The 21,901-nt window shown below is 44.2% G+C and overlaps 1 protein-coding gene across 1 annotated transcript in view; it reads right to left on the reverse strand.

Moving 5' to 3' along the window:
- Nucleotides 1-453: 453 nt before the first annotated feature.
- The window catches only part of LOC141147258 (kelch domain-containing protein 1-like), a 40,833-nt gene continuing 19,385 nt past the window's right edge, over nucleotides 454-21,901 (reverse strand). The window contains exons 4-8 of the mRNA XM_073634461.1: nucleotides 16,910-16,988; nucleotides 14,039-14,079; nucleotides 13,819-13,939; nucleotides 11,317-11,503; nucleotides 454-10,309 (exon numbers count right to left, since the gene is read on the reverse strand). Of these exons, the coding sequence (XP_073490562.1) occupies nucleotides 9,712-10,309; nucleotides 11,317-11,503; nucleotides 13,819-13,939; nucleotides 14,039-14,079; nucleotides 16,910-16,988 (1,026 nt within the window). The 3' untranslated portion in view covers nucleotides 454-9,711. The remainder of the gene's footprint in view (nucleotides 10,310-11,316; nucleotides 11,504-13,818; nucleotides 13,940-14,038; nucleotides 14,080-16,909; nucleotides 16,989-21,901) is intronic.

Here is a 21,901-nt window from a genome sequence, read left to right on the forward strand (position 1 = left end):
CGGTTGGATTCGTCGTTCCGCCAAAGCTGGAGCACCAAGGTTGTCTATACCTGCTCTGTTGCGCTCTAGAATTGTTGCATTGTATCTCTTGTTAACAAGATGTATGTATTTCCTATATTCTTCAGCCCCATCTAGTGGTGGTAATGCTGTATTTTACTACTGTGATTCTAGGAGTCATGCCTATGGCTGACAAAGTCCTGCAGTGCCTCGTGGGACTTGTAGTTCCATACAGCTGGATTGCTGACTTTGTCTACCCCTGGGCTGAAATATTCATTTGTTCTAGCCACTAGAATGAATTTGCTTGTGTACATGTGTGTTTACACCTAAATTAAATCCGTACTCTCCTCTCCGCATGCAGGGATTTTTTTTTTTTTTATTCCCCTTGAACGCTGATCTAAAATACGAATCTAAACGCCACAATGCCCATGGGCACATTGGCTGAAATCAAGCTAGTTTTTGTAGTTGTGTTTTTTTTTTTTTTTTTTTTTTTTGTTTGTTTGTTTTTTTCATTCTTGTATTTTTATTTTTTGTTTTTTTTTTGTTGTTTTTTTCTGTTTTTGTTTTTTATTTTGGTTTATGGATTTCTTTTGTTTGTTTGTTTTTTGTTTTTTTTTTGAACCATGCAAAAGCACTTTATGTGCCTTGCAGTGCCATTCATTGTTATTGGCACCGTAAGGGCTAGATCACATGACAAAAATGCACTCCAGATCTGTTCTGGGTGTGTTTTTGCATGCATTTTTAATGAGTTTTTGGTGTGTTCTGGTGCATTTTTTTTATTCCAGATGCGTTTTTTTTTTTTTTTTTTTGCTATTCCTGTGGTTTTTTTTTTGTACACTGTACTGGGGTTGGATGCATTTTTAATGCGTTCCAATGCATTTTTGATGTGTTTTACCGCTTTCCAGTACAGTCCAGTGCAGGAAAAATGTAGCACGCTCTACTTTTTTTTTTTTTTTTTTTTTTTTTTTTTTTTTCTTTTTTTCTGGAACTGCAAGCAGTGGTGTAAACTATGCCATTGGAAACCATAATAACCTACTATCCATGTGTTTTTGATGAAACAAAAAAAAAAAAAAAATGCACTGGACTGCATGAGGTGTCAACTGGCCTTAAATGTGGTAAAACAGCCGTGTATACGTACAATGCTGTGAAAGTATTTGCCCCCCTTCAGATTTTTTTTTTTTGCTTATTTGTCACACTTAAATGACTCATCAAACACGTTATCATTACACAAAGATAACCCGAGTAAATATAAAATGCAGTTTTTAAATGATGGTTTCATTGATTAAGGCACAAAAGCTGTCCAAATCTGCCCGACTTTATGTGAAAAAGTAATTGCCCCCTAAATCTAATAACTGGTTGTCCCACCCTTGGCGTCAACAAACACAATCAAGCGTTTGCGATAACTGGCAATGAGTCTTTCACATCGCTGTGGAGGAATTTTGGCCCAACTCTTCTCTGCAGAATTGTTTTAATTCAGCCACATTGGAGGGTTTTCCAGCAATGAACGGCCTGTGTAAGGTCATGATACGGCATCTCAATTGGATTTAAGTCCGGAGTTTGACTAGGCCACTCCAAAACCTACATTTTGCTTGGTTTGAACCATTTGGAGGTGGACTTGCTGTTGTGTTTCGGATCATTGTCCTGCTGCATAACCCTAGTGCACTTGAGCTTGAGGTCAGGAACTGATGGCCGGACATTCTCCTTTAGGATTTTCTAGTAGAGCTCAGAATTCATGGTTCCATCAATTGTGGTAAGTCATCCAGGTCCTGAAGCTGCAAAGTGGCCCCAGACCATCACGCTACCACCACCTTGTCTGACCGATGGTATGATGTTCTTGTTATGAAATGCTGTATTAGTTTTATACCAGATGTAACGGGACGCACACCTTCCAAAAATATACATTTTTGTCTCATCAGTCCACAGAATATTTGCCTAAAAGTCTTGGGGATAATCGAGATGTTTTTTAGTAAATGTGAGATGAGCCTTTGTGTTCTTTTTGGTCAGCAGTGGCTTTGGCCTTGGAACTCTCCCATGGAGGCCATTTTTGCCCCCAGTCTCTTTCTTGTTGTTGAATCCATGAACACCGATCTTACCTGAGGCAAGTGAGGCCTGCAGTTCTTTAGATGATGTTCTGGGTTCTTTTATGACCTCCTGGATGAGTTGTCCTCATGCTCTTGGAGTAATTTTTGTAGGCCTGCCACTCCTGGGAAGGTTCACCACTGTTCCAAGTTATCTCCATTTGTGGATAATGGCTCTCCCCAGGGTTCACTGGAGTTCCAAAGCCTTAGAAATGGCTTTGAAATCCTTCCTAGACCGACACATGTACATTACTTTGTTTCTAATCTGTTCTTGATTTTTTTTTTTTTTTTTTTTAATTGTGGCATGATGTGTGGATTTTTGTGATCTGCTAGCGTGCTTCACTTTGTCAGACAGCCTCTATTTATATGATTTCTTGATTCAACAGGTGTGGCAGTAATTAGGCCTGGGTGTGGCAAGTGAAATTTAACTTTCTAAAAAAAATTGTGGTTAAAGTCGGAAGTCGGCAGCTACAACAAGTGTATCTGCTGACTTAATAATCCAGACGCTCCCCTGTCCCACGGTCCAGCGATGGGGGTGCAGGACGCCTCGCTCCTCTCCCCCTCCTCTCTGCAGCACCGGCATTCTAACTGTGGGCGCCCGACTGCGCGCTGTGAAAAAGGTGCATGAGCTACTTTGCCGTGTGCGTAGGGAAGATTACTGAAATGAACGGCTTCCCTACACTTTTTGCACAGAGCTGGAGCAGTTTTTTTTGCATTATGCGCATTCGCACAACGCTACGCTGTAAATGCAGCCTGAATGTAACGAAAGCCGAAATGAGACCAATTTCAGGTTGAATTTTTTTTCCTTTATTAATGGCACATTGTAATAATAGCCGTCGCTTTATCAAACATGTAAACACTTCTGTACAAGAGAAAATAATTATTCCGCCATAGAAAAATATCGACTATTCGTTATAATACTCTGTAAACCTATGTGCCGGGATTACATACAAGGCTGATATCAGACATTAAATAGTTCAGAATACTGTAAAAATCTGATTTAGTTACATTTTACTAATCTCTTAGCTTTGGATGGAGTGTGGAAGGGTTAGAACCCCGGTCAGGTTTTTATTGCTGTCTTTGGCGGTTGGCCGCAGTCTGCCTGGTGCCGTTATCGCCAGGACACAAAGTTATGGGAAATCCTAATTTTTGATATTAGTTATGAGTGCACAGTGGAGGAACCCCATCAATAAATCTCTTATCATAGATTTTTTATTTTTTTTTAAATGGATCAATGTAACTATGTATACACCATACCGGGCTGATACCCCTGGAAGCTGGAAATCGCTGATGTAGACCCCGCTACTACACTGATCTCCACTATCTTCCAGGTCCTGGACTAAGTCTGGCCACTCAACACCGGCACCATTCAGAGAGAGGTTTGCATTTTCTGAATAAATTTAAAGTGTTCTCTGATTGGACGAGGTGAAGTCACCACGTTGCCTCTCCTCCTTGTCCACCACTACTCCCAGTGATCTCCGCCAGCTTCCAGGTCTTTTGCCAAGTGGCAGCCCTGCTACATTGTGAACACAGGAGGGTCGGCAGCTTGGCACGGACACCAGAGTATGATTTTAAATTTTCTGAATAAATGCAAATTGCTTTCTGATTGGACAAGGTGGAGAGGCAATGCGGTGGCGTCACGCTCAATATCTCATCCAGAGAACACTTTGGTTTGCGTATTAAATAAATTTAAAGTGTTCTTTGGATGAGGTGGAGTATGTGACGTCACCACGTTGCTTCTACACCTTGTCCAATCAGAAAGCAATGCGGTGGCATCACACTCAATACATCATCCAGAGAACACTTTGGTTTGCGTATTTTTGAATACATTTGAAGTGTTCTTTGGATGAGGTGGAGTATGTGACATCACCACGTTGCTTCTCCGCCTTGCCCAATCAGAAAGTAATTTGCATTTATTTAAAAAAAAAATCTGAAGCCTTCTGTGAAAGGCGCCCATGCCAAGCTTTGTGTGTTCATAATGCAGCAGAGACAGCCACTTGGAAAGAAAGACCCAAGAAGCTTGTGGAGATCACTGTAGTAGCAGCTGACGAGGTTGAGAAGGAACGTGGTGACGTCACACTCTCCACTTCGTCCAATAAAAGAACACTTAAAATGTATTCTGAAAATGCAAACCATTCTCTGAATGGCTCCTGTGATGAGCAGCCAGTCTTGGCACATGGCCTGCCAGAAAGTAAAGATCACTGTTGTGGTAGTAGTAGTGGTAGTGTCAACTTCAGTGATTTCCAGCATGAACAGTTTGGTAAGGTAGGTATATCCTGTACATAGATACACTGCGCCAAGCTGGATCAATGTAACAATGTATAAAATAGGGTGCAGCTTTCCAGTAAAAATTATAAGAGCAACTCTTGGCTGCTCAAACACTTTTCCAGGGCTGTGAAGGTGCTGGTGGCACCTCCAGTGGTTCCCAGGCTCTTCCATCTCTCCGGGGAACCCAGGACCATAGTCAGTTGTCCAGACACCAAATCCCTGATTTCTTCTGCGACTAATAAACTCAGACGGCGATCACTTCCGGGTTCAGAACGGTCATTTCGGAAGCAGCCAATCAAGACCCCCTGATGTCTCCATACAGAGGACCTCCAATGCAATAACTCCCAACGCACACGTTCCTGCACAAACGGCTGTATCTTAAATTGGGTGCTGAAATGACCAACGGCTGGAACCGATTGCAATCATGAGAAGGAAGTGTCACCAGCACACCAGGCTCTCCAAAATTGGGTCAAAATTTTTAATCACCAAAAATTTTAACCCCCTGAAAATAAGACCTAGCGTGATTGTCAGTGATGGCTGCAAAATAAGCCCTACCCCCCAAATAAGCCCTACCCTGCAAATAAGACCTACAAGGACTTTAACTAGGGCTTATTTGGGGGGTAGGGCTTATATTGCAGCCATCACCGACAATCACGCTAGGTCTTATTTTCGGGGAAACTGGGTAGTATAAAAAGAAGCAACGTTTCGGAGCCATGCAGGACCCCTTCATCACAATGTCACATGCCTGATGAAGGGGCCCTGCGTGGCTCCGAAACGTCACTTCTATTTTTTTTTTTTTTTTTTTTCGATACTATGTGATTAAAATTTTGGACCCAATTTTGGAGATCCTGGTGTGCTGGTGACACTTCCTTCTCATACAGAGGACCTGTCACCTGCCCGTGCCACTTGTGATCGCAATGCAGTTAAATGAAGAATAAAAAAAAAAAGTGCTTTAAAATAATTATGACATAAAAATAAATTAAAAGGACCTGAATGCAAACCTATAATTTTAGAATTTTACAGTTAACTCTACATTGATTATCTGTAACCACTGAAGGACCGGCCTATTTTTCAAACTTGTTGTTTGCAAGTTAAAATCATTTTTTTTTTTTTGCTAGAAAGTTACTTAGAACCCCCAAACAATATATATTTTTTTTTCAGACACACTAGAGAATAAAATGGCGGTCGTTGCAATACTTTGTCACACCGTATTTGCGCAGCACTCTTACAAACGCAATGTTTTTGGACAAAATACACTTTTTTGAATGAAAAAATAAGAAAAAAAAAATCAGTAAAGTTAGGCCAGTTTTTTTTTTTAATTTTGAAAGATAATGTTACACCGAGTAAATTGATGCCCAAGATGTCACGCTTCAAAATTGCACCCGTTCGTGGAATGGCGACACACGTTGACTATTAAAAATCTCCATAGGTGAAGTAAAAAATTTCTACAGGTTACCAGTTTTGAGTTACAGAGGAGATCTCATGCTAGAAGTATTGCTCTCGCTCTAACGATCGCAACGATATCTCACAGGCGAAGTTTGAACACCGTTTACATATGCGGGCGCAACTTAAATACGCGGTTGCTTCTACGTGCGAGTACGGGGGGTGGGGGAGCTTTACATTTTTTTTTTTTTTTTTTTTTACATTGTTTCTTTTTTAAAAAAAACGTTTGGATGACTTTTATTCCTATTACAAGGAATGTATAATAAAAAAAAAAAAGCATGACAGGACCTCTTAAATGTGAGATCTGGGGGTCAAAAAGACTTCACATCTCATATTTACACTAAAATGCAATAATAAAAAAAAAAAGAGCCGTTGGGCGGAAGTAACGTTTGACGTCACTTCCGTCATTGAGTCAAGTGGGCCCCCATCATTCTCTCACTCGACACAGTTCCTCTGAATGGAAAGGATCGGCGGCGGAGACAACCGAAAACAGGAGAAACAGGAGAGGGGCCCTCATTCGCGGCGAATCCGCCGAAGAGACCACTTTTATCTGAAAGCAGAACGCCGTTTAAGAAAATACCGGGGTTATGGCAGCTATGTGCTGCCATAACAACGGTATTCAACATCAAAATACCCACGGTGGTCTGGATATGGGTAAGAGCTTTTGAAGCATATCCTATTGGTACCCAATTTGTCGCCATTTCATGGGCATGTAAAATATTAAGGCTGGACGTGTTGGGTATCAATTTACTCAGCAAAGCTTCACCTTTTACATTTAAACCAAAAACATACCCAATAAAAAGGTTTTTGAACTGTTGCCTCGGTTCAGTTTTGGGTACCATAGCACCACCACTGCAGCTAATCAAGCACAGACAGATTGTGCTTGACTAGCTGTTTTCCCAGCTGGCGTAGGAGGGAAATGACTGCTGTGACCCTGGAAGTGATGTAAAACAGGTCACCTTCCGGGTTCATTAATTGCAGAAAAGAACTGCGAGAGCTCTGGAAGCACTGCGGCTGGCACTGGAGGGGGTGGGGAGGGGCTGGGGGGCCAGCACATTTCTTGTAATGTAAAAGTGATTGGGTGGGCTCTAATTCAGCCCTGATCACTTTTACATGAAAACCAATTGCTTGCTAAAATAAAAATAAAAAATAAACCGGTAGCAGCTCTAAGCTTGTTTTAACCCTTTGACTACCAAGAAGGTTTATAAACATACCTTGATAGACAAGGGGTTAATAAAAGGTGTGACTCTCTGATGGTCTTGGCAAGAGAATTCCAAAGTTTTGAAGGAAAAAACAAAAATGCCCTGTACAGAGCTCCCTCTCCCAACCTTTCCAACACAGAGAAACCCTTGAAATAACTTTTCACCCCTGCTAATTATTTACTATATCTACATCTCCTGATACATTAGTGTGATGGTCAGTAGGAAGAATGCTCCTTACACTTGTAGTCATTGGGAAGAATGACCCCTTTTGCAGATAGCTAAAAAGATCAATGGGGTCAGTGGGAACCTCTGGAGGAACCCTGCTTGAAAAACTCCTGCCATAGAGTGTAGACAGGTTTGAGGGACACACAGAAGACCAGAATTAGAGGAGCAAAGGTTACGAGAGGGAAGAAGGGTGATAAAAGTTCAGACAGATAATGAAGTGCCAAAACGTGAAAGAACATTTCTGTAAAGGGCTACAGACATCAAACAAAAACCTGCCAAGGGTTCTACCCACAGCCATACTCTAACCAAAAGCTTATTAAAAATATATATATATTTTGTATAAACTATAAACCCTCCAAGTGTCGCCCAATCTGACAGCATTGATGTTCAATAAAATAGTGCAGTAGATCATTGCAGAGGATGCAGGTGAGGTTGGGTGTCGTTGCAGAGGATGGGACGGGTGCAGGTGAGGTTGGGTGCCATTGCAGATGACACAGATGATGTTGGGTTTCGTTGCAGAGGACGGGAAAGGCTGCAGGTGAGGTTGGGTGCCATTGCAGAGGACAGAGGTGAGGTTGAGGAACGTTTCAGAGGATGCAGGTGAGGTTGGGTATTGTTGCAGAGGACGGGAAGGATGCAGGAGAGTTTGGGTGCCGTTGCAGAGGAGGGGAACAATTGCAGGTGAGGGTGGGTGCCGTTGCAGAGGACGGAGGTGAGGTTGGGTATCGTTGCAGAGAATGGGAAGGATGCAGGCGAGCATTGGTGTAGTTGCGGTTAGGGTGCCGTTGCAGAGGAGGGGAGGGATGCAGGTGAGGATGGGTGTAGTTGCAGAGGATGGAGGTGATGTTGGGTATCATTGCAGAGGACAGGAAGGATGTAGGTGAGGATGGAGGTAAGGTTGGGTAACGTTGCAGAGAATGGGAAGGATGCAGGTGAGGATGGGTGTCATTGCAGAAGATGGAGGTAAGGTTGATATTGTTACAGAGGACAGGAAGGATGTAGGTGAGGATGGGTGTCATTGCAGAAGATGGAGGTAAGGTTGGTATTGTTACAGAGGACAGGAAGGATGTAGGCGAGGATGGGTGTCGTTGCAGAGGACAGAGGTGAGGTTGGGTGTAGTTGCAGAGGAAGAGAAAGCTGCAAGTGAGGTTAGGGTAAAGTTGCAGAGAATGCAGGTGAGGTTGGGTATTATTGCAGAGGACGGGAAGGATGCAGGTGTGGTTGGGTATTGTTGCAGAGGACGGGATGGATGCAGGTGTGGTTGGGTATTGTTGCAGAGGACGGGATGGATGCAGGTGTGGTTGGGTATTGTTGCAGAGGACGGGAAGGATGCAGGTGATGTTGGGTGCCGTTGCAGAGGAGAGGAACATTTGCAGGTGAGGTTGGGTGCCGTTGCAGAGGACGCAGGTGAGGTTGGGTGACATTGCAGAGGACGCAGGTGAGGTTACCTAGTAATGTTCCGTCACCTCACAGAGGACTGAGCTTTGTCCCAGGAGATGGCAGATTGCTACAAGAAAGTCCTATAATTCACACTTTAGTGTTTGTCTTCTGAGCCGATAAGATTGTATTCCCTGACATACCAGACATTCCTCCGCTAATCCGCTTCAGCTATCGCTACAGACAAGGGCAACCTCAGTGTTCATGACATTCACTATATATACATTCCTTGTATATCTAAGCATTATAAAATCTCATAAACTATAACATTTTCAGGTCATTTAAAAAACATTCAATCGGCAGCTTCCATTCATCTCTGGAGGTCCTTGTCCAGGCACTTCGTGTTTGATGGTGACAACACTTTATTCCTGTCCTATCCGAGCTCTTGATGTCACGCTGTTCCTGATGGGGACGGGGACTACAGGCAGCCTTGACAACACACATGTTCTGCTGTAGTTACACATACAAAGGAGGTGCACATCACAGGAAGATAAGGCAAGAATGCAAGAAAACTAAGAAAAATAATAATGTGATCCCTTTTCATCTAAAATTCATTAAATACAAAAAGGGGTCTGTATACTATATATATAAAAAAAAAAAATTAGCGTGAGACATTTACACAGATGTCAGGAATAGGCTCTGTGTTGTGTCTAATATGTCTTATTTCCTTTGATCGTTATCGCCATCTAGTGGCCGTCATGTGGCATCTTCCCAACTGGGGTAACTAAGGAAAATAGTGCATTATGGCCACTAGACGGTGCTAGAGTAGCTAAACATAATAGACAAAATGTGCAGTGAAATCAGAGGAAGTCATTTCAGTTCAAAGGGAGGAGCCAGTACAACTGTAGAGAGTGAAGGTAGGGCTGAAGTTCAGGTTTAAAAGATACAATGTAGCTCTGAGAATTGGAGTGCGGTTAAGATGCATTGTAACAGCAGAAAAAAAAAAAAGATGCTTTAAAAAATGTTTTTTTTACATTCTGTGGCTTTCCAGCTACAGGTCCCAGCACGTCCTGCCAGCCAGCACCACACAGCCTAGAGGATGCAGGCTTTGGAGGCCGCTGCTATTCCAGTTGGATATGTGAAACAGAGATCTCGCAGTGTCTCGATAAAGGCTTCCCACCTATGACCAGGAAAACATTCTCCTTTCCTGGCAGAGTCTGGCCATCTGAGCCCATCTGGCAATCCATTTCCTCCCCAGAGTAGGAGAAGCATTCATTCTCGTAGGTGGTGAGGAGATGGTGCTCCTCTGTGTGATCAGCAGATGATGAACAGGAGCAGAACAAAGGGCTGGATGAGCGATCTTTAAGAGGCTTCATCTCTATATTATCCGAGGTAGGAATGGCGGACACTTTATTGGCACCCCAAGAGTGAAATGAAAGGAGTTTGTCAGGTTGTTCGCCTTCTGAGCTCTTGTCAAGTCCAGAATCTGAGCTTCCCGATCTCGGCCTGGAGCGCCAATCCAATGGGACCACACAGTGGTACATCCTGGCACAGTCATTGCATTCCTTTCCACGGGATAGCCTCTTCCAGGAGCGGGAGGTGAAGTCGTATTTCCACAAGTTACTGGTGGGGCTGCGAGAAGGTAGTCCTCCACCCATGACCCATAGGCAGCCCTGGTGGACAGCTGACGCATGGCCTACCAGCTTAGGGGGACCGGAGCTAGACAGATAAAACACAAAAAACGTAGTTATTAGTTCTGTCCAAAGGTTGACACCTGACAATCACACCCTATATGAGCTTGTTGGACATCTAATATGATGTTTCCCCTTCTCTCCATGGCCATTAATATGGAATTGCCCTCCTTTGTGGCAGTAACATCCTCCACTTTTCTGGGAAGGCTTTTTTTTGGGAATCTGTGCCTATTTGTTAGGTCAGAGTCTGATGTTGGATGAGAGGACCTGGCTCACAATAGCCATTCCAGTTTATCCTAAAGGTGTTCAGTAGGGTGAGGTCAGGGCTCCATGATGATCACTTAGGTTCCTCCACACCAAACTGGTCAAAAACCACGTCTTTATGTAGCTGGTTTTGAACACAGGGGCACAGTCATGGAGGAACAGAAAAGGGTCTTCACCAATCTGTTACCGTAAGCTTGGAAGTGCACAATTGTCTAAAATCACGTCCTTGTATGTTGTAGTAATAACAATACCTTTCATTGGGGACACCTGAACTGCATCATTGGAAGGGTTGGTCCATATAGTGTGGGTGTGATGGTCAGATGTCCACCAACATTTGGCCATAAGAATATTCCACTTTGACTTTCGTTCTTGTACTTTTGGTCTAGAGGAGGTCAAAACCAAAATCTCTGGAGCAACTGCAACCAATAGTATGAAGGTTCCTTAAAGATTCACAGGGGCAGCTTGATCAATATATTCATTTACCATACTTTAAAAATTAGGACTTTGCATTTTCCTGCCCATATATCTTAATCCCTCTTACTTTCATTCATATGTAAAATGATGCCCTCCTGTAATCGGGATAAAATCTTACTAACCATATGCTGTTAGTGAGACCTTGAACCTTCTACGTACCTACCCTCTCCAGTATATCATACAGGAACAGAGCAGGGAAAGCTCCTGCTGCACTGTGGGAGATAAGCTCCTGCATCAGGCCTGCTCAGCTATGTACTGGAGATGGTGCACAGATAGGACATGACACGTCTGACGTACCTGGTTTTGATACTGGACCAGTTGTGTCGGCGGAAATCAAACCTCCAGAAGTCATTTTGTTCAGCCATATTCTTTAATCCCCCGAATAGGTACATTGCAGAGTTATGTGTGGCACTGGAGTGGCCATGGCGAGGTCCTGGACCGAGGCCACGTGTGCGTGGACTGAGCGCTGACCATTTCTTGGTGTCTAGAGGAGAGGACAGTACAGATTGTAAAGTGTCTTGGTACTGTATGAAGAAAACTTTATACCATCCACCACAGCTAACTGCAAATAGTCCCAAAACTAGAACTGAATATATAGAGAGAACCACAATAAAGGAAGAGAACTCTAAAACATAGAAATCTACATGGAGAAGAATCCAATACATAGAAACAACTAAAACCTAGGGAAACCTCAATTCATGGAGAAAACCCAATACATAGAAAGAACAAAAAACTTGAGAAGACCTTGATTCATAGAGAGAACCCCAAACTGGAAGAGAACCCAATACATAGAACCTATACATGGAGAAAACATTTTTATTGGAGAGAATCCCAATACATAGAACCAAAACATGGAGAAGACCTCAATTCACGGAGAGAACCCAATATATAGAAAGAACCTAAACATGGAGCAGGTGGTTCTTTGCATGAAAAGAACCCCAATACATAGAACCGAGACATGGAGAGAACACCAATACATGGAGAAGACCTTTATTCATGAAGGGAACCCAATACAAAAGGGCCAATACATGGAGAAGACCCCCAATATGTGGAGAAGATCTTTATTCATGGAGAGAACCCCAATACATAGAACCAAAACATGGAGAAGACTTCAATACATGGAGGGAACCTCAATACATAGAACCAAAACATGGAGGAGAAGACTTCAATACATGGAGGGAACCCCGATACATTAGAACCAAAACATAGAGAAGACTTCAATACATGGAGGGAACCTCAATACATAGAACCAAAACATGGAGAAGACTTCAATACATGGAGGGAACCCCGATACATTAGAACCAAATCATGGAGAAGACTTCAATACATGGAGGGAACCTCAATACATAGAACCAAAACATGGAGAAGACCCCAATACATAGAACCAATACATGGAGAAGACCCCAATACATAGAACCAATACATGGAGAAGACCTGCATGCATGGAAAGAACCACAATATATGAAGCTGGAGAGGGTTAGGACTAGCTAAAGTGTTCTATAGTAAAACAAATATGAGAACAATGTAAGTGATAAGGGTGCAGCACTGGCAGCGAACACAGGAACTTATCAGCTCACATTTGCACAACAGGTATTTTTTTGAAACTTATACAGTTATGTATTTAACAGAACAAAGGGAGCAAAAAACAGGAGTTGTTAGTATTAACATACATCTTTTAAGGGGGGTGGGACTGTGACAGGCTAGTGAGGGAGCGGGGGGGGGACAGGTGACACCAACCCTAGTAACACTACTGCCGTGCGGTCTCACTTTTGAGCTAGGGAAAGAAGATTAAGGACACAGCCTCAGCTGCACAGAATGAATGAACAGGAAGAGCTCTGTATTATCTCCCTGCGTGCATAAACTGAAGCATAATAAACACAGATTACTATGCTTCAGTTATGTATGTAGGAAAAAAAAAAAGCGATCGGCACCAATCACTCAATGTGTTCATTCAGAAAAAGGAAGGGCTGGTAAATGACCTTTACCGACCCCTTTCCTGCTCTCCATCCTGAAATATCCCTCACAGCAGCCAGTGAAAGAGGAGGGGAAGCCAGTAGCGCTGCGAGGGGGAAGAGGGGACCAAATAGGGGGCCTGCGCAATAGAAGGAAGCTGAATCTGGACAGGAACGGAGGGGGGGGGTGGCATAAACTGGAACTGATCCCCTACATTTTCCTCCTGCAGCCACTGAATACTGGCAGGGAGGGAGAGGAGGAGAAGCCGGCTTTCATTGGCTACAGGAAGAAAATACAGGGGTCAGTGCCAGTAAATGACGCCGTCACCGCTGTTCCTGTCCTGATGTAAAACCGAACGTGATAGGGAGGCCGCACGGGTAGCCATTGCAACCCATGTGACCCCTCAATCTCTGCCAGTGACGACCCCCATACTGGTGCCCCGAAGATATAGATTATAGGAAATTTATGAACACTGGAGCAGATGAGCATGGCAGCCAATCCGCTTTTTTTTTTTTTTTTTAATTATCAAAACTGAACCTCTTTCCACCGGCCGTACGCATATGGTGAGCGCGCATGCGCTGTGCACTCCCAGCACAGCTCCTGATGCCTACAGCCAATCACAGCAGTCACATGACCCAAATGCCTGCCTCCGCCATCTAGAAGCTCTTGAAGGACCGGAAGGCGGTGGCAGGAAGGGGTTAACTGAACATTGAGGCTAAATGGTTACCATGCACAGCTGCTGCAGATCCTGTCTGCTCCAGTTTTAGTGAATTTCCGCCAGTGTCCTCCATCTGTATTTGCACACATACGTTTTAATCTCATTGTACAATTGTAAACGACGATTACCAAAATAAAAGACCCAGAACTCCTCTACAGCTCCCTCAATATCGAAATATCCCCCGTAGATGAACATGGCGGCCCGGTACACCACGGCGCTGTGCCCCTTCCTGTTGCACGGCCGGCTCTCCTAAAACACACAAACACCATGTGAATACACAAAAAAACGCCGTCTCCTGGACGCCGCCGCGTAGGGCGGATCAGTTTGTTAATTGATCAGAAGAATTACCCGATTGCTCAGGGACCGGAATTCATACCACTTCCTGCCGTCTGAAAAATAAAACATTATTATTATTATACATGGGCAGATAGGAAGTCACAGCCACAATGTATCAGAAAAATGTTACAAAAAGATCCCGCTGGAACAAATGACTGAACATTTATTATTTATTTATCAATATGGATAGAATATTTCCATAGAAGGAGATGAGAGACTTCTACCAATACACACGTCTCAAACCCCCTTCCTAATTTTCGGCCCTCTAACCTGTGTAGCTGGTTGTTCCCCAAAAGCATCCTCGCAAGTCTGGTGATCCTAGGGCTCCGCCTCTTCGCCGCAGCATATCCGCTCCCACGCCTTCCTCTTTTGACGTCATCAGGAGCAGTTGCGAAAACCATCTTCCTCCGAAGACACAGCGCTTGCACCGCAGTGTACCCACGGTCTCCTGGGACCTGCGATATGGGTATCCGAGGAAGCTGCGGGCAACTGCTCCTTATTTGTGGCTTAGGCCAAAATGATGTGAAGTGTGGGGAGGGGTCCCCAGAAAAAAAAAAAAAAAAAGAAGGTATTTCTCCCCCTTCCAACCCCCCCCATGAAAGAAAATAAAAAATTCTGGTGGAGGTGGGGCAGGTAAGTCAGAAGATTGCCATCCAGTGGTGGCCGCTCATAAAGGGGCGCAGGGGCACCGCCCCCCTAATGCACATGATTAGAGCCTGAGACTCTAATTGGCTTCAAAAAAAGGGTGAGCTTGGGGCACAGTGAGCCCACCCACTTGTGTGAAATTAACAAATTAATATTCGCTAATGTCTTCCTGCTTCTCCTCCTGGCCAATCAGGAAGTGGGTCCTAAGTCCCGATTTGTCAGGAGGAGAAGCAACTGTCGGGACTTGGGAGGAGATGCGGGGGGAAGCCGTGACCTGGATGGGGCAAGTGCTGTGCTCAGCTGACTGTTGAACGGGTGAGCGGGTTGGTGGGGGGGGAGTTTGTGTTGGGGGGGAAAGTTGTGTTGGGGGGAGTGAGGGGGCCAGGTTTGTTTGCTGCCCCCCCCCCCCCCAAAAAAAATGCCGCCACTGTTGCCCTCCCCAAGTACATTCCCCGTGTTTCGTCAGCTGCAATACTGCAAAGCAGGGACTTGAAAAGCAATCTTTTTATTACTTTTATTCAAAGCTGCAGCTAATTAAGCACAGATCATGTTTAATTAGCTGCTTCCCCTGCTACTGTACCAGTAGCATGTTCATGCAGATCAATGGGCTTTTGCCATTATGATGCCCATCCTCTCCGGGGCTGTGTATTGCACAGCACAGGGCATCACAGCTGATAAGGGTGGGCAGGATATTTTAAGTGAATTCCCCTTTTCAAGAACTTACCCTTTAAGAGGACCTATTTATTAAAAAATGACATAGCCATTCGTCCAGCAAATCTGCATTCATTTTTTGGACGTTTTCTTTCCTGAACGAATGTTGTTTTATTATGGGCATCCGTGGCGCCTGGTGCTCCATTTTTTTTTTTTTTGGGGGGGGGGGGGGCAGTAAACAACCCCCCTACTTACTACGTTCAGGTTGCGGGTGGTTTTGGCGGCTTCTCCTCCCAGCCAATCTGGACAGGAAGTTGGTCCTAAGATTGGATTGGCCGGGAGGAGAAGCCACCCTTGAGCTGAATGTAGCGAGTGCGGGACTGACGGGCGAGTTGGGTACCCCTGTTCAATTGCTTGGGAACACAAGTTTCAAATCAGCCAATCACACGGCAACAACTCATTGCATTTAGGCATCTAGACGTGGCGAAGACGACTTTCTGAAGTTCATACCCAGCATCAGAATGGGGAAGACAGGGGATTGAAGTGACTTTGAACGTGGAATGGTTGTTGGTGGCAGACGAGCTGGTCTGAGTATTTCTGGGATTTTCACACACAACCATCTCTCGGGGTTTACAGAGAATGGTGGGAAAAAGAGAAAATATCCAGTGAACGGCAGTTGTGTGGAGTAAAATGCCTTGTTGAGGTCAGAGGAGAATGGGCAGACTGGTTCCAGATGATAGAAAGGCAACAGCAACTCAAATAATCACTCGTTACACCCAAGGTATGGAGAATACCATCTCTGAACGCACAACACATCCAACCTTGAAGCAGATGGGCTACAGCAGGCAGAAGACCACACCGGGTGCCACTCCTGTCAGAACAGGAAACTGAGGCTACAACTGGCACCGGATCACCAAAATTGGATGATAGAAGATTGGAAAAATTCAGATGGTGAGGTCAGAATTTGGCGCCTGGATCCATCCTGCCTTGTATCACCGGTTCAGGCTGGTGGTGGGGGTGTAATGGTGTGGGGGATATTTTCTTGGCACACTTTGGGCCCCTTAGTACCAATTGATCATGTTTTATACACCACGGCCTACCTGAGTATTGTTGCTGACCATGTCCATCCCTTTATGACTACAGTGTCCCCATCTTCTGATGGCTCCTTCCAGCAGGATAATGTCACCATGTCACAAAGCTCCAATCATCTCACCACTGGACAATGAGATCCCTGTCCTCCAATGGCCTCCACACTCACCACATCTCATCCAATAGAGCACCTTTGGGATGTGGTGGAATGGGAAATTGGCATCATGGATGTAAAGCTGACAAATCTGCAGCGACTGTGTGATGTTATCATGTCACTATGGAGCAAAATCTCTGAGGAACGTTTCCAACACCTTGTTGTATCTACACCACCAAGAATGAAGGGGGTCCAACCCGGGACTAGCATGGTGGACCTAAAAGAGAGTGTCTCTCTCTCTCTCTTTTTTTTATATTATTTATTATCCATTGATTTTTTTTCCCCCCATTTATATAAAACTACCATATATATGTTCTATTCTTTGTACTCCGGCATTGACTCACCCACAGTGTACATCCATAGTGGGGTGTTCTCTCTGTTTGCTGCAAAATCCATCATTCCACCAAATACATACAGGACATCCTACAGGGGAAAAGAAATATTATTTCATCAAATAACTTAAGAATAAAAACAGCAACGACATACAATAAAATATTGGCATTGGACTTAAATCAGACCTTCAGTCATTTTTTTCATCTTTCCCGTCTATTAAATCTTTTGCCCTTGTTGTTGTTGTTGTTTTAACTTTGGATAGTAAAACATTTTTTCTGCTAGTAAATCCCTTATACAGCCCACTTCCTTTAAATGATGTGAAACGCGTCAGCCATTGACCCCTGTTTTGTCCACGTTTGATTTGGATTTTATCTTATTTTTCACAATAAAGATGCCTTTTCTACGGAGTGCGGCAGTCCAGGACCTTCTTGTTTCTACAGCTCACTTCCCGTTTCTTGTCTGGTCATTAGCCTAGGATTATGACATCATGCACAACTCTTGTGAGCATTTGCCAGGAAGGGGGGGGGGGATGAGTCATAAGAGGGCCAATGAGAGCTGCAGAGTGTCTGTGTAAATCCAGGAAGTGAACAGGCAGCAGCTTCAGCTGCCCACAGTTAAAATGGCTGCGGCCTGACCTAGAGGAGGGAGATTTCTGCTGCACATTTGGCAAATACAGAATCGCAGTATATATAAAATAATATGCAAAGTGGTTGGAGGGAAGCTTCAGAATGGAAAAGATGTTTTTATTACAAAATATGTGAGAAGACTGCAGTTCCTCTTTAAAGCAGAACTAAAAAGACAAACTTTTTTTTTCCCCATTTTGGATAGAGTAATGGAGGGAATTACCTTCCTTTTCAATCTACAGCACTTTCATTTCCTGCTTGTGTGATTGGCTCACTCGTTTTTCCAGAAGTCTGCACTAAAGAAGCGGTAAGCGGTTAAAGTGTAACTCCCCTTTTGTTGAAAAAAAAAAAAAAAAAAAAATTCCCCTCTGGGTGATCTCTGTACATTGCAGGGATTTTAACAAACTTTGTTGCAGATTCCTACCTTCTGTTATTCTGAAGAAATTACAGTTTGTTCCTCTGTGCCGAGTCTAAATCGGAGGGATTTCACAATTATCAACCAGCTGCTGCACCTGCAGGTCTCTAATGAGGAAAGTGGCAGGTTCTGCATCCCTTTAGATGTGATTTCCTATTGAAAGTATCTCACCAAAAATGACATTTTTTGTTGCAGGGGATGCCAGAATACTGACTTGTAGTGCAGACTTCTGGGAAAATCAGTGAGCCAATCCCACAAGCAGGAAATTATGTTTCGGGGGGGGCTCTGTATGCCATCCGTGTGCAGAGCGCCTCCAGGTGGCCATATTGCATTTTCAGAAAATGACAGCGGCTGCATATTGAAAAGGAAAAGGTCATTTTCAATAACACTCAATTACAATATGAATTGTGTTGCATTTGTATACACTAGATTTTTTTTTACTTTATTTGCTATCCCCCTCACGAAAGTGGAGTTACCCTTTAAAAGGCTTGGTTCACACTAGCGCGGGCCGTGCGTCCCGTTTTTCGCTCGGGCATGAATGGGCTGCCGGGCCGCGTTAACTGCACAAAAAAAAAAAAAAAAAAAAAAAAAAAAAAAGGTGCATGCACTTTTTTTTTTTTTTTAACGCGGCCGCAGCGAAACTGCTTGGTCTTTTTGACCATGCGGCTCCCGCGATTGTGCTGCGGTCTGGGATGTGACTGCTGTGGATTGAACCCTGGGAGGTTCAGGAATCAGGTCTACTGGATCACTGACACAGATCCCACTGGGAGCTAGAGCATAGATTCCCCAGGGCGCGGAGTCTAAGAGCCAGCGAGTGTTCACCGGAGCCCCTAGTGGTGAGGATGGACTGCACTGCAGTCTGGCTCCAGGTCGCGGCCCCCGGGGTCTCACAGCTCACCGTAGACTACAGGAGAAGAGGAAGGAGGCAGCAGGCTGGAACAACAAGGAAAGTAAGGAATAAGCCAAAATGTCAGACAAGGATAAACATAACACGCCAAAGGTCAGGGTCACAAGCAGACAGGGATAGTCGAGAACAGGCCAAAGTCGGTAACTAGACGTAGGAAACACAGCAAGTACACACGGAGGCCAACACACAATGGTTGATCAGCACCGCTGGCTTGCAGTGCACATGTTAATATAGGGATCCCTGATAGGAGCTGAGGTGGGGCCACGCTTAGAGGAGAGTTTATAAAAGCAGTCAGGTGAGGGTCAGCTGGTCTCTAGAGATGAACACATGGAGACAGGTAAGCTGACAGACAAAAAACTCTATTGCATAACCATGACAGTAATACACTCTATGACTCACCGACTAGGTACAATACATAAACACGGTACACAAATCAATCCCCAAAAGATTGCTCAATGCACAGCGCTATTTGTGGAGTGGCTACATCCATCGACAATACAAACCCACTAGTAAGGGACGATACAAAGCTGTCCAATATTTGGACGGAAGGAAGCGCTGCTGGATTTACTCATAAAAATGACTAAACATCCCATTCAAAATCCAACCCTCGGGAATCCGAGCCTGTAGGCGAAAGATCCAGAACACCTTCCCTCCGACACAAAGTCCGGAAGACTTGGGGACCCTGATTTTTTTTTTTTTTTTTTTTTTTCCTCGATGACCTGAACCCCGCATAGCCGTCTTCTCACCATGGCATACGTTAAAACGCTTTGCCACATCTGTGGATAGGTTTTTCTCCACGCTATAGATATGTTCCTGGAAGGGGTCACAGAGGGGTCACGTGGTTCTTCCCCCACATTGTGCCTCACATATAGCACATGTGATCAAGTACAACAAATAGCTCATATTGCAAAGAAAGAATGAATGTCAAAAAACGTTCCGATTAGCGGTAGAACAAAAAAGGTATCACCCCCGTGAACATGCTTACAACAGGAACATCCGACTGATCCACATTTATAGTTCCCCTTACAAAATGCAGCCATGTAACCGATTGGGGAAGTTTGGTACGGAAAAAAACTTGGGGACAAAGAGTGACCCAAGGTGGGAGCCCTCTGAGAAACGACATTGACCCCCTCACTTAAGATATTGACACATATCTCATCAGAATATAGTGAGTGTGGATGTCTATTAAAAATATATTTTTGATCTCACTAAACTGGAATCCTCAAACTACGGCCCTCCAGCTGTTGCGGAACTACACATCCCATGAGGCATTGTAAAACTCTGACATTCACAGACATGACTAGGCATGATGGGAATTGTAGTTCCTGAACAACTGGAGGGCCGTAGTTTGAAGACTCCTGCACTAAACTCACCACTGAATGGGGTAGAGGGGGTTAAATGATTACGCTTCTGACTTCTCTTGTGATTCACCGTTTGTAGTAGTTCAATTCTACTTTTCTGTCTGGCAATTGCCAGAGCCCTGTCAAGCTGTCAGGGCCGGGCTCAGCCCTTCCTTCTCTGAGCTGGCCGCTCAGCTGTCGGCTAATTGCCAGATCCTATCTCTCCACAGTTACTCAGCTGTTGATGATATCCTGCTCGTCAGTCCTGCTTACTTAAGCCGTCCTGTCCAGAGGAGCTCTGCCTTCGCCTTGGTCAACATCACAGAGACTATCTCCTGCGATCCTGTTCAAGACTTGCTTTGCTGACATCCCTTCTGGCTCCAGATCCTGCTTGCTGTTCCACTACATTGATCCCTGACTTCTGACTTGGCTGACTATCCGTTCCGGTTACTGAACTTTGGCTAATGTTTTGACTACGTTTGTGCTTTTTTAACTTTTATTATTAAACAAGTGTGATTCAACTGTACTTCTGTCTCGGTCTGGTTGACACAAGCATCCACCTTGGATTCCCGATGTAAGAATCACCCATAAAAAAGGGATTTGGCTTCCTGTTCAAATTGCTGATTATTATTACAAATACGCCTCATTCGCAGGAGCTGGCCAACAGGAATGCCTTTAATGGTATGTTTTGGATGGCACGACTGGGCAGGTAAAAGAGAATTGCCAGATAAAGGTTTTCTATATAAAAAGTAGTCCCAACCAGTCCCAGTCAGGAAAACATCGGAAATAACATACAGATCTATTATCCGCACTGCCAGTAAAAGGTAAGATTGTTGTTATTGTCATTAAGATAATTCAAGAAAGATGGCAGGAGATCTACCCCCATTCCACACAACAAGCAAGAGGTCATCCATACATCTAAGATAGATCCTAACTGACGACCTATATGAGTTTTTACCTCCAAAAGATGTGGGACCGCTCCCACCAACCCATTTATAGGTTAGCAAGATGGCGAAAATTTTGCCCCTATTGCGTCCCCCACACCTCTGGTGGTAGAAGTCCCCATCAAAACACAAAATGATTGTGTGCCAACAGATATTCAAGTACGTCTGCAATATATAGCCTGTGTTCCAATGACAAGGTTGTCAGCCCTTTTTTAAATAAAAAAAGGAGGTATAGAGGAATAGAGGCTACTGACATCAAAAGTGACCCAATCATCTTCCCATATGAAATCTTCCATAATGCAAAGAAGATGACCCTCTGCCCACAAGAGATCTGCGCTGAAAAATATATGTGTGTGTAACCAGATGTGTAACCAGACTGGCCAAGCATGTCTCCAGACCTAAACCCTATTGAGCATCTGTGGGACATCCTCAATTGGAAGGTGGAGGAGCGCAAGGTCTCTAACATCCACCAGCTCTGTGATGTCCTCATGGAGGAAGGGGAAGAGGACTCCAGTGACAACCTGTGAAGCTCTGGTGACCTCCATGCTCAAGAGGGTTAAGGCAGTGCTGGAAAATAATGGTGGCCACACAAAATATTGACACTTTGGGCCCAATTTGGACATTTTCCCTTAGGGGTGTACTCACTTTTGTTGCCAGCGGTTTAGACATTAATGGCTGTGTGTTGAGTTATTTTGAGGGGACAGCAAATTTACACTGTTATACAAGCTGTACACTCACTACTTTACATTGTAGACAAGTGTCATTTCTTCAGTG

Source organism: Aquarana catesbeiana, linkage group LG06, assembly GCF_042186555.1.
Source record: "Aquarana catesbeiana isolate 2022-GZ linkage group LG06, ASM4218655v1, whole genome shotgun sequence".
Classification (NCBI taxonomy): domain Eukaryota; kingdom Metazoa; phylum Chordata; class Amphibia; order Anura; family Ranidae; genus Aquarana; species Aquarana catesbeiana.